Source organism: Brassica napus, chromosome C5 (assembly GCF_020379485.1).
Source record: "Brassica napus cultivar Da-Ae chromosome C5, Da-Ae, whole genome shotgun sequence".
Classification (NCBI taxonomy): Eukaryota; Viridiplantae; Streptophyta; class Magnoliopsida; order Brassicales; family Brassicaceae; genus Brassica; species Brassica napus.
Window position 1 is genome coordinate 52222156 of NC_063448.1, and position 12105 is coordinate 52234260.

At 40.1% G+C, this 12105-nt stretch overlaps 2 protein-coding genes across 2 annotated transcripts; one reads left to right on the forward strand and one right to left on the reverse strand.

Annotated features, from left to right (window-relative positions):
* The first annotated feature begins 6216 nt into the window (after positions 1-6216).
* Positions 6217-7685, forward strand: LOC106377150 (non-symbiotic hemoglobin 2-like). The gene is made up of 4 exons (XM_013817329.3): positions 6217-6416; positions 6511-6625; positions 7207-7323; positions 7406-7685. The coding sequence occupies exons 1-4, from the start codon at positions 6313-6315 to the stop codon at positions 7553-7555; spliced, it is 486 nt and encodes a 161-aa protein (XP_013672783.1). The 5' UTR covers positions 6217-6312; the 3' UTR covers positions 7556-7685.
* LOC106377149 lies at positions 7578-11960 on the reverse strand. The gene is made up of 9 exons (XM_048759285.1): positions 11667-11960; positions 10316-11576; positions 9848-9966; positions 9049-9624; positions 8681-8963; positions 8379-8544; positions 8199-8301; positions 7934-8124; positions 7578-7808 (listed from the first exon to the last, which is right to left on the reverse strand). The coding sequence occupies exons 2-8, from the start codon at positions 11378-11380 to the stop codon at positions 8007-8009; spliced, it is 2430 nt and encodes an 809-aa protein (XP_048615242.1). The 5' UTR covers positions 11381-11576; positions 11667-11960; the 3' UTR covers positions 7578-7808; positions 7934-8006.
* Positions 11961-12105: the final 145 nt, after the last annotated feature.

Below are 12105 nucleotides of genomic sequence, written 5' to 3' on the forward strand. Positions count from 1 at the left end.
TAAATTGAATTAGGTTTGAATATTTCACTTACGTGTATTTATGATATAACAGAACAAGAAAACAAATTGAATTGTGATTCCAGAAAATTAAATTGTTTGTATGCGTGTTGTGTCTCTTTCGACAATTGTTTTTTTTTCTCCTTTGAGAAGCAACAATTTAAAATTATCTAACTGGCGGACAAAAACAAGAAGATTACTCACCACTTCACCGGACCAACAAAATTAAATGAAAATTAAATACTGTATAGAGTAATTACATGTCCCTGCGACAAAAATGGAAATAATGGGGTTATTTATTAGACCAATATAATTGAATGAGAATTAAATATAGTGTAATGATACGGTCCTGTGACGAAGGAGGAGCCATGTCTACGCAACCAACAAGTGAACTGTCTTAGAACACAAGCTACTCTTTTTTACTTCTTCATGATTGAGTTCTTCTCTTATTCAGTAGGAAAAATCAAGTGTGTGTATACCATATTGTCTCTTATAACAAAACATACCGTAACGGTATCATCATGTCGCATGTAAGAGAGAGCTTACATTCGTCGCGCCCTAGAGAGAGAGAGCCGGTGGCTGGAGAGAGAAACCCTAGTTTCCATTTTTCTTATTAGTTTATGATTTGTACTCTTTCCATATTTTGTATTTCTTTTCTCTAGTCTTTCCATTATTCTATGACGGTGTAATTCCCTATATATAAAGGGCTCCTTATGTTTATGAATAGATATATAAACATACAGATTCTATTCTCTTGTTTTACAACACGTTATCAGCACGATTACGCTTTAAACCCTAAGCTAAAGTCCGAACCCTAAAACCCTAATCTCATCCCGGTGATAAACCCTAAACCCGACGACGAACCCTAATCTGATCAAGAACCTAAAACCCCATACTCAAGGCGTTCCCGATCTCAGCACGCGACCTCAGTCCGCTACTCAGTTCGCGACTTCAGCCTGTTCGCGAGACACGATCTCAACCTGCTCGACGTGACCCGATACCGTTCGATAGCCAGTACGTTCACGACCCGATAGCTGCTTGCTCCCGTTCGCGACTCGTCTCAGCTTCAATCCGTTCGCGACAGACAGCAACCTGTTCGCGACCCGGCAGCAACGATCAGCTCGCGTTATTCTCTATTCGGTGGTCCATTCAACCCGACTTGAGGTTTTGGTAAAACTAAAACCTAAGAACCAAACCCTAAGGCAATAGATCCAATCCCTAATAACCTAAATTGAATCTTATTGCTTGATTAAAATCGAAACCCTAATTCCCTAAAGCCTAGCCGCATGCATACCATGCAAACCATAATCGAAATTTGATTTGATTGTTTATATGATTGAATGTTTTGAATCTGGTTATCATCACATAGAACCGATTGCTAGGATTGATTAATCTCATACTTTAATTTGGTTGATTGAATTGATGAACTAATTGAATGTTATCTTGCGATATAAATCGCCTAAGTTGATTAGTTCTCATCTTGTTTAAAACTTGAAACTGACCGGCTTGTTCATATTGAAACCCTAATTGCATTAATCTCATTGAATATGATCGTTAGGTTGATAGTAACTAAACCCCTTGATGCATTGCTTGATTGTTTTATTGATGTTTCATGATCACTTAGAATCGTTCTTGCTAAAGATGAATAACCGATTGCATTAAGATCATATAGAAACAGATTGCTAAGATTGTTCATACTCTTGGCCGTGCGGCTTGTCTTGCATTATGCATGTTCGGATTGTTTGGCCGTGCGGCTTGTTAGCATATCATGCATTCATAATCGTATAAACTAAATGCATCATCTTCGTTTGGTTGTGTGACCAATTTGCATTATATATCTGATTGTCTTGTATGCATTATAAGAACATTATAAATCCTAAGAATGAAATATATGATTTCAGATGTCGAAAATCAACAACTTAGATTTTGCTGCCCTAAATCTCTCTGGAGATAATTACTTGCAATGGGCACTTGATGCTAGGATCATCCTGAAATCCAAGGGACTCAGTGAATGTATCATCGAGGGCAATAATGCAAGTGAGAAAAATAGATATGGAGCTATATTAATTATACGCCATCATCTTATTGAGAGTCTCAAAGATCAGTATTTGACTATTGAGAATCCTCTAGACCTTTGGACAGAGTTGAAAACGAGATATGATCACCAGAGAACAATGTTATTTCCAAAGGCTATGTATGATTGGAGGAATCTCAGAATCCAGGACTTCAAGTCTGTGGACGAGTATAACTCGGCCCTGTTTAAGATAGTTTCTAAATTGAAACTGTGTGGTGAGGATATAACGAATAAGGATATGCTTGAGAAAATATTTTCCACCTTCCACACAAGAAATGTGTTGCTACAACAACAGTACCGAGAGAAGGGCTTCACAACTTATGCTAATATGATCTCTTGTCTCTTGCTCGCTGAGCAAAACAATGAACTGTTGATGAGAAACAGTGAATTGAGACCTACTGGAACAAACCCATTACCTGAGGCACATGCGGCCGTAGAGGATAAGAAAGAGTCGAACCATGTCCAGAGTGATAGCCAACACGGCCGTGGTCGTGGAAAATGGCATGGACATGGTGATCGAGGCCGAAACTCGTTTGGTCGAGGGTACGCATCTAGAGATATCTGATGCATTGTATTCACCCAGCTCTAAGAGAAGTCTATTGATCTTTAAAGACATTCGAATGATTTGCTTTCACATTGAGACTAAGGGCGAAGGAAAAAAAGAGTTCCTTCAGATCATAGAGATCGACCAAGGCTATAAGAAAGTCCTAGAGTCTATACATGCGCTCTCTACTGGCCTTTTACTATGCTAAGGTCGGAATGATAGAGACCAATGCTGGTGAGTTCACGTCCCAAGCGTTTAATGATTATTGTATGTCTATGGGGGTAAGTGTGGAACACTCTGTGGCACATGTACATACACATAACGGCTTGGCTGAACCATTCATAAAACGAATTCAACTAATAGTTAGACCATTGCTTATGAGGTCTAAGCTTCCGGCTACAGCTTGGGGACACGCGGTCTTGCACGCGGCCGAACTGATTCGTATAAGACCGTCTAGTGAGCATAGATATTCCCCATTACAATTGCTTACGGGTCATGAGCCAGACATATCCCATCTTAAGACATTTGGCTGTGCCGGCTATGTGCCAATTGCACCACCACAGAGAACAAAGATGGGACCTCAAAGGAGGTTGGGGATATATGTTGGATATGATTCTCCCACGATTATAAAATACCTTGAGCCAACTACAGGTGATTTATTTAAGGCCAGGTATGCGGATTGTCACTTTGATGAATCCAAACATCCAACATTAGGGGGAGATAGCAGTAAACTGGTAAAAGAAATTACATGGAATCAAACATCCTTATCTTGGCAAGATCCTCAGACTCAAGAGTGTGATTTAGAAGTCCAAAAGATTATACACTTACAAAAGTTAGCTGATCAAACGCCAGATTCCTTTGATGACCCGAAAAGAGTGACTAAGTCATATATACCAGCTGCTAATGCACCAATAAGAATTGATGTTCAAGAGAGACACAATCAAGTTGCTACAGAGTTTAGACAACGTTTGAAACGTGGTATACCAATAGGTTCCAAAGATAAGAACCCTCGGAAAACTAAGAAAGGTGCAGAGATTGAAACCGAGGTTGTTAAAACCCTAGACACGACCGCGGCCGTTCCTAAATCTTGGGACTTACCGCGGCCGATCCCAAAACCCTAATAGCGATCGTGGCCGATCATGAATGCTTAGATGCGGCCGGCCCTGATGTATCTAATACTGATTCTTGGGACGCCAAGATTCAAGGTACTGAAGGTTCTGATAATAATGAGATCTCAATAAACTATGTCTTGTCTGGGATACAATGGAACAAAAAGAATGTCGACATTGATGATATATTTGCATGCAATGTAGCACTTGAAATCATGGATGATAATGAGGATCATGAACCCACGTCTATTCATGAGTGCACTCAACGATCAGATTGGATCAAATGGAAAGAAGTTATAAACGTGGAGTTAAACTCTTTAAAGAAGAGAGATGTCTTTAGACCAATAGTCCGGACACCTTATGATGTTAAACCAGTCGGCCAAAAGTGGGTCTTTGTGAGAAAGAAAAACGAACATGGTAACGTCGTTAGATATAAAACACGGCTTGTTGCACAGGGATTCTCACAAAGGCCAAGAATAGATTATGAGGAGATACTCCCCTGTGGTGGATGCTACTACTTTTAGATTCCTGATAAGTCTGGCTATAAGAGAAAAATTAAACTTGCAGTTAATGGATGTTGTAACTGCATACTTATATGGGCCACTGGATAATGAAATTTATATGAAAGTACCAGAGGGTATAGAGTTGAAAAACAAATCGAGTACTCGAGAACAACACTGTATAAAGTTGAATAAATCACTTTATGGATTGAAAAAATCAGGCCGAATGTGGTACAATAGACTAAGTGAGTACTTAGTGAAAGAGGGATATAAGAATGATCCGATCAGCCCTTGTATCTTTATAAAGAAATTCGGCCAGGGCTTTGTAATCATAGCAGTGTATGTTGATGATTTGAATATCCTAGGAACCTCTGGAAAGATTTCCCAAACAGTTGAATATCTTAAGAAAGAATTCGAGATGAAAGATCTAGGAAAAATGAAATTCTGTTTGGGATTACAGCTTGAGTACATAAGAGATGAAATCCTTGTGCATCAAATGGCATATACAGAAAAAATACTCAAGAGATTTAACATGGCCGAGTCTCACCCCTTATCTAGCCCCATGGTCGTGAGGTCTCTCGGCCTGGACACTGATCCCTTCCGTCCTAAGATGGACGATGAAGATACCTTTGGTCCCGAAGTGCCATATCTCAGTGCCATAGGAGCTTTGATGTATCTGGCTAGTCACACACGACCATATATATGTTTTGCCGTGAATCTATTGTCTAGATTTAGCTCTTGTCCAACCCAAAGGCACTGGGACGGGATTAAACATATTCTTCGTTACCTGCAAGGAACGAAAGACTTGGATTTATTTTATACTAACCATAACAAAGAAGGATTAGTTGGCTTTGCTGATGCAGGTTATCTCTCGGATCCTCACAATGCTCGATCACAGACCGGCTACGTCTTTACTCATGGTGGTACGGTCATCTCATGGTGTTCCATGAAGCAGACAATCGCGGCCACTTCATCAAACCATTCGGAAATCTTGGCTATTCACGAGGCCAGCCGCGAGTCTGTGTGGTTACGGTCCATGATCAACCATATCCGAGTTGATTGTGGGATGACCGAAGGCAAGGACGCACCAACCGTGATGTATGAGGACAATGCAGCTTGCATTGCTCAGCTTAAAGATGGCTACATCAAATGAGACCGGACGAAGCACATACTGCCTAAGTTCTTCTTCACGCACGAGCTTCAGAAAGCCGGCAAGGTCCAAGTCATCCAAGTGCGTTCCAGTGACAACTCAGCCGACCTGTTCACCAAATCACTTCCTACCTGCACGTTCAGTAAGCTCACGCATCAGATTGGGATGCGTAGGCTAAAAGACCTTCAGTGATGTTCAGAACATAGAAAGTAATACGTGTTGTACTCTTTTTCCTTCACCATGGTTTTGTCCCACTGGGTTTTCCTGGTAAGGTTTTAATGAGACAACAGTTAAAGCGTATTACAAACTCTGTACGGTTATGGCATCCAAGGGGGAGTGTTATAAATCATATTGTGGATGTCCATAACCGGCCCGGTCCATAACCGGCCCAGTCCATAACCGGCCCATACCTAGAGAGAGAGAGAGACGGCTTCGCCCTAGAGAGAGAGAGCTGGTGGCTGGAGAGAGAGAAACCCTAGTTTCCTTTTTCTCTTTTTCCTTATTAGTTTATGTTTTATACTCTTTCCATATTTTGTATTTTCTTTTTCTAGTCTTTCCATTATTCTATGACGGTGTAATTCCTTATATATAAAAAACTCCTTATGTTTATGAATAGATATATAAACATACAGATTTTATTGTCTTGTTTTACTACATTTTCTGATTTTAGTTTACAGTTCGGTTCTGTTTGTTGGAGAAGTTAACACCGAGTTATTCAGATTTCATTTTTGTTTGGGTTGGTTTATTGGACGTACTATATAGAAATGTGTATTGGGCTGGACATCTTTTAGGATCGTATGAGGGCCATATGGCCCATGATAAATAATTAATACTGGGAAAATATTAGAAAATAGTGAAAGTTTTAACAGAAATAAAAATGCATACAAACAAAGAATTAGTAGGTCTCAAAGAGTGAGAGAGAGAGAAAGAGGAGAGAGATGGGGGAGATTGTGTTTACAGACAAGCAAGAAGCTTTGGTGAAGGAGTCTTGGGAGATACTGAAGCACGACATCCCCAAATACAGCCTTCACTTCTTCTCACAGTAAGCATATAATACATACAAGCATAGTTAATACGTAATCTATATCTGGTGTTTATGTATGTGAGCTAATAAACAGTATACTGATAATATATAGGATACTGGAGATAGCACCACCAGCTAAAGACATGTTCTCTTTCCTAAGAGATACAGATGAAGTGCCTCACAATAATCCTAAACTCAAAGCTCATGCTGTTAAAGTCTTCAAGATGGTATGTACTTACCCTGTTTTGTGATATACATGAACCTGATACATCTACTGATCTACATATATATATACGTTTATATATGTGTATCACTTACATATAGAATCGTATCATAGTCTTAGAATCGTATCATAATCTTCATTGCACCTCTTAGATAAATTTAAAATGGTTTCATTATTACAGCTAAGAATCTTTATTGACTCTTCAAATATTGTTGTCTGTTTTATATTGGCTACGCCATGTGCACACGATATTGCGGTCTATCTTGTTTGGACTTAGCTAGTTGCTTTTGTCCTCTTCTTGGAGATAATATAATAAATTCTATTTTAGTATAATAAAGAATAATTAATATGTATTGACTCATTCATAAAATCCACCAAAAACAAACATTACATCGATTCCTATCAACATATAAGCCTTACTGAATAATACAAGTGGTTCGGTTCGGTTTGCTTTCTGGATTTTTATTTTTGTATAGGGGGATTAAGTAGGATAGTAAACCATTGTTTTAGTTTTGCTAAAAGCTATCAAGCTCAAATTTTGTAACCATTAAGATTATCAGTTTTTTTCTTTTCTTGGGGGTGTAGACATGTGAAACAGCAATACAGCTGAGGGAGAAAGGCAAAGTGGCTGTGCCTGACACAACCATCCAATACTTGGGTTCTGTTCATCTCAAAAGTGGAGTTCTTGATCCTCACTTTGAGGTCTCTTTTAATCAATTAACTAATGTTTTTCGTTGATTTTTCAACAAAAAGACGTTTAATAAATGCAAGTATGTGAATTCAGGTGGTGAAAGAGGCTTTGGTGAGGACACTGAAAGAAGGATTGGGGGAGAAATACAATGAAGAAGTGGAAGGAGCTTGGTCTCAAGCTTATGATCACTTGGCTTTAGCCATTAAGGCCGAGATGAAACAAGAAAACTCACAGAAACCCTGAATATCATTTGGGTATATGCTCATAGGTGAATCTGTATTAGTTATATTCATGAAATGGTGAATCTGTATGCACACGTATGATATCAAATCATCTTTGTGAAATTTATCTCAACTACTTTTGTTCTTTCTTATACAGAGCTACATCACACTCAATAAATTAAAAAAATATACCTCTGGCTACTGTTAACCGAATAAATTTATGTCTGCTGTTCTTGGTTTGATCCATTTCAGAGAGTTTACATCGCTGAAACAATCTGCAGAGACAATGGCTTGAAGAACTTAGAGACGAACATGATTTAAACAAGAGATCAAGGATCTTAACCAGAGGAAGAATTCAAAGTAGTGAAGAGTCTTTAAAACAATATCAAAGATTTCGAACCTGTTCTTGCTCAGACATCAATACAATCACATTATCTTTGTTTGTTTTTCCTTGTTCTCCAATCTCAGAGGGCTTATGCGACAGTGTAGGCTCTGATTACCTCAAGGATTGGCGCTCTACACAACGGGCATTTCCCTCCAGTTCTGACTAGCTCGTTACCGCAATTTGAGCAAGTACACATGTGCCCGCATCTACAGTTTCACAAAGATATGATCAGACTATGGTTTTCGGTTATGTAAATCACGGGTTCGAGCAAATAATCTACCTGTACAAGAGGGCATCTATGTCAGTATCACAGCAGACACAGCAAGTCCCATTCCTTACATGACCCCATCTCGACCCATCCTCGGATGTTCCTGCTCCAAGACCTGATGACATTATCCATTTAGTTAACAGATAGTTCCATATGACTAGGAATGAAAGTTTGGATAGAAAAGGCAAAAACCTTGGTCACCGGGAGATCGGTTTAAAGCCGCAGAGACCTCTTGCCTAACCGAACGCTGCAGCTCAGACTGCATATCCATACAAGTTTCTAAATTCCTCTGCATATGACTCATTCCTTGCTGAAGTCTAGCCATTTCTCCTCTCAAGTCGTTCATCATCTCCCATCCCTATTCACCAGCACCATCCATATTAAGACATTTAAAGTATAAGAAATCTCAGAGCTAATACACCATTTTTATGATAAGACACCAGAACACAGAGCTGTTAAGAGAGTATTAAAAGGCCTGAAAGTTCTAGGCTTACAAGTTCAGATCGATGCAGAGAGTGACGAGCGTAGTTGGTATGATGACTTATTGGCTGTGGTGGAGGCACTGGTGGAGTTGGCAGCGTTTGATTGATCCCATCAAGCTGATCCTCGTCCTGTAGAAACCGTTGCTGCTCTGTATGATGTCCTTGAGAATCCGATATTGCTGGTTGAAAATCCCAGTCAACGTGAGCAAGTCCTCCTCTCCTCTCAACATAGGACTGTATCAGTTGATCCAGATTTTCACGGAAACCACTGCGTAGAAGGTTAGAAACATTTCTCCTACAGGAGTGAGAAGAAAACAATTCCATTAACAAAGAGAATATATGCCAGGAAAACAGAAAAAACGAATCCACTATGTCAGTACCTGCTTAGTAGCTCTCGAAGCTCAATGTTGTAAACATTATCGTCATTAGGTAAATGGAGCCTGTTTACTCTTCTCATAGGTACTACACGGCGACTCCTAAGTGCTCCAAACCGTGTCTCTGGCCAATTTCCGTCAGACTGTCTAGTGTTATCTGCAGGCCATACACTCTGATCTTCTATCAGAACAGTTGCATCTGAATTCCCAGTTCCATCCTGGTGCAGGTCATCAACTGAGTTTTCTTGTTCGTTTATAACTGCGTTACCGTTATCCCTTTCACTTAACTGGCTTAACGTTGCTTGCAGCAAATTTTGCCTCTCGTCTGTTCTGAAAACTTCAGGCCAAACCCTTTCTTGACTGGTCTCTTCTTCCCAATTTCTATCTATATTTGTTCGGTTACTTCCAGACCTTCCCAAATCGTTAGGTAAGAGTGGGGTACCATTCCCCTGTCTAGAAGAACTCAAGCTCTCATTTATCCTCTGAGAATCCTCAGTAGTATTAGCTATTGTTCGGTTAATCCTGGAAGTATTGATGTTATCGACATTAGTATTGCTTTCTAGCCTGTCACTGACTCCTTCCCTGTGATCATCAGTATCAATATCGAGAAGTTAGCTGCGAGTAAGCTAAATGTCAAAAGTTAAAGTCGATAAAATGAAAATGTAAAGCCAACCATAATATGCATATCTTCAGTGAGCGTGGGAAGACAAATGAGACGCAAGGATATAACATATACACACTTCACAATCAATGACTATGTGACAAGTATAATTGAACAAGAAAGAATTTTTTTTTTTTTTTTTACCGCAAACCAGAAACTGTATGTCTATCTCTTAGCTGGCGAAGTTCACTTGCTGCCATTGATGGAGCTCTAACTTCATCTGTACGTGGCTCATTCCGCAAGAATCTTCTTCTAAGTAGCAACTGTCGAAAGGTTTACAACCGTTAGAAAGATAAGTTACAGGGATTTAAGGTCTATCATTACGTTAACATATGGTGCTAGTAGCACAGTCTTAGCGTACAATACGCCTTCCTTCTCACACCTTTGGTTCTGTCAATCGGAGTACAAACACCAGTAACGTTTCACTATTAAAGGGGAAACGAGAATTTTGGAAACATAACCAGCAAAGATGCTCCCAAACTCTATAGCCCACTCTAGATTTTACAGTTCATCCTATGTGCGGTCCATATATTATAAGTTGTCCCCTCCTATCATTAGTATGCAATAAACATTTAAACAAAGAAGACAAAGATGATAGTCCTACTAACAAACCTGAATCCGGTTGCGATGAGAAAAGTCAGAGACTGCACGATGATCCAACAAACCCTGAAGCTCTCGCTGCCGCTCTTGTTCAATCCTCATGAGCAAATCAACAAATGCATGCCTTCCTCGTAATCTCCGCAAGTCTCTACGAGTATCCTCCCGTTGCCCTTCCTCATTCTCAACGGCTAACCCTTCACGGACCCTCTGAGCTTGTGGACTCTCATGAGTTCGGTCATCTTGTGAGCCAAGAGATCGTTGTTGATCTTCTCTTCGACTTGCACGAGCTCCTCTCTGCTGACTCGTCATTTGCATACGCTCCCTGATAACCCTGACTCTTTCTCTTTCAGTATCACCAACCAACTCTCCTCTACGGTTATCGTCTCTCCTTCTTACATTAGATACATAATCACGCACACTTTGTCTCACCCTCTCACTCTCAACATCGCCAAGATCTGGAGACTGTTCTCTACTGGAAGATCTGTAATCATTCTCACTCTCACTTGATCCCCTCAGGCTCTCATTGTTTCCACTCACAAATGCATTAGCACTTCTTTGCCTCGGCCTCAGCCTCTCACGTGCCGTATTGTGCACGTGTTCATCTTCCAACTCTCTCCACATCTGGAAAATCTCAGATGCTTGAGTTCTAGGCCTCTCAGAAGCAGCAGCCCGACGCCTCGAGGGAGGAGGAGGAGGAGGAGGAGAGTGCGTCTCCTCCCTGAGGAAAGACGAGTCAAGCGTAGAGACAGCGTGCAAACCAGCAATAGCAATAAGTTCAGACTCACGGTTCCTCCTCTCAATGGTGGTAATCATCTCCTGAGCCTGCCTTGCTGCCCAGCGGCTCAGGATCCGGGACTGGCGCCTTCTCGCAGCAGAGGATTCAGCTATGTCATCACCTTCGAGGTCAGACCTCCTTCTCCTCCTCAGAGAATGTTCATCCTCTTGATCACCATTATCTGGATTGCAAGACTCAAATGAGATGCAACCTTCATTGAAATCCTCAAAACGACGAGCAAAGTCAGCACCGGAGCCATCCATAGACTCCGTCTTTTGATGCGAAGGATCAATATCAGTCATCCTCAATTCCCTCGCAATTAACAAGATTCCTCACACTCAGAATCTAAACCATAACATCACAAAGTTCCCCGGGAAAACAAAAAAAATCAAACGATTCAAAATTTTCACACCCAATCGTCCTCTATATTGATCGATCTCACCTGATTACTACAATAACATCAATCGCCACCCAGAAAATCCCTAAATTCAACTTTCCCTGAAAAGAGGAAAACAATGTTGATCATCCCGGTGAAAATTTCTACCAAACAATAATGAAATCAACCGGAAAAAGATTATCGAGACATACCTCTTCTACGAGTACTTCGTCAATGGCGAAACGGAAAGGGAAAAACAAAAACAAATCGATAAAATTTGAGAAAATTGATGAACACGACGAAAAATCCGGAGAGAAATTGAAGAAGAGAATGGGCAGTTAATATATGGAGCAAGAGAGAAGGTGACAATTGTCATATTAGATAGCGAAGAAAACAAAACAAAAAATTTTAAAATTATTAATGGGTCATTGGTCACCATAAAATAAGAGCTCATTCAATGTTCTTCCTCACACTTGTCAGCTTCTAGATTTTTCGAATGGACCTTAGAGGAAGGCAAAAGAAGATAATGGATTTTCTTTCTGCCTATGATTCAGCAAATGTCCTTATAATGTGTGGTATTTAATTTATTTAAAATCTTCAACCTGTTATGTGCTACAATCTGTCTTAAGTTTATGAAATGAATACAATTTA

What these genes read in the sequence shown, in the direction of transcription:
- LOC106377150 (XM_013817329.3), top strand. Translation starts at nt 6,313, where the DNA reads ATGGGGGAGATTGTGTTTACAGACAAGCAAGAAGCTTTGGTGAAGGAG. An exon ending in AGCCTTCACTTCTTCTCACA is followed by an intron (nt 6,417 to 6,510) that starts GTAAGCATATAA and finishes GATAATATATAG; the next exon opens with GATACTGGAGATAGCACCAC. An exon ending in TTCTTGATCCTCACTTTGAG is followed by an intron (nt 7,324 to 7,405) that starts GTCTCTTTTAAT and finishes ATGTGAATTCAG; the next exon opens with GTGGTGAAAGAGGCTTTGGT.
- LOC106377149 (XM_048759285.1), bottom strand. Translation starts at nt 11,380, where the DNA reads ATGACTGATATTGATCCTTCGCATCAAAAGACGGAGTCTATGGATGGC. An exon ending in CTCATCGCAACCGGATTCAG is followed by an intron (nt 9,967 to 10,315) that starts GTTTGTTAGTAG and finishes ACCTTTCGACAG; the next exon opens with TTGCTACTTAGAAGAAGATT. An exon ending in CTCTGCATCGATCTGAACTT is followed by an intron (nt 8,545 to 8,680) that starts GTAAGCCTAGAA and finishes GCTGGTGAATAG; the next exon opens with GGATGGGAGATGATGAACGA.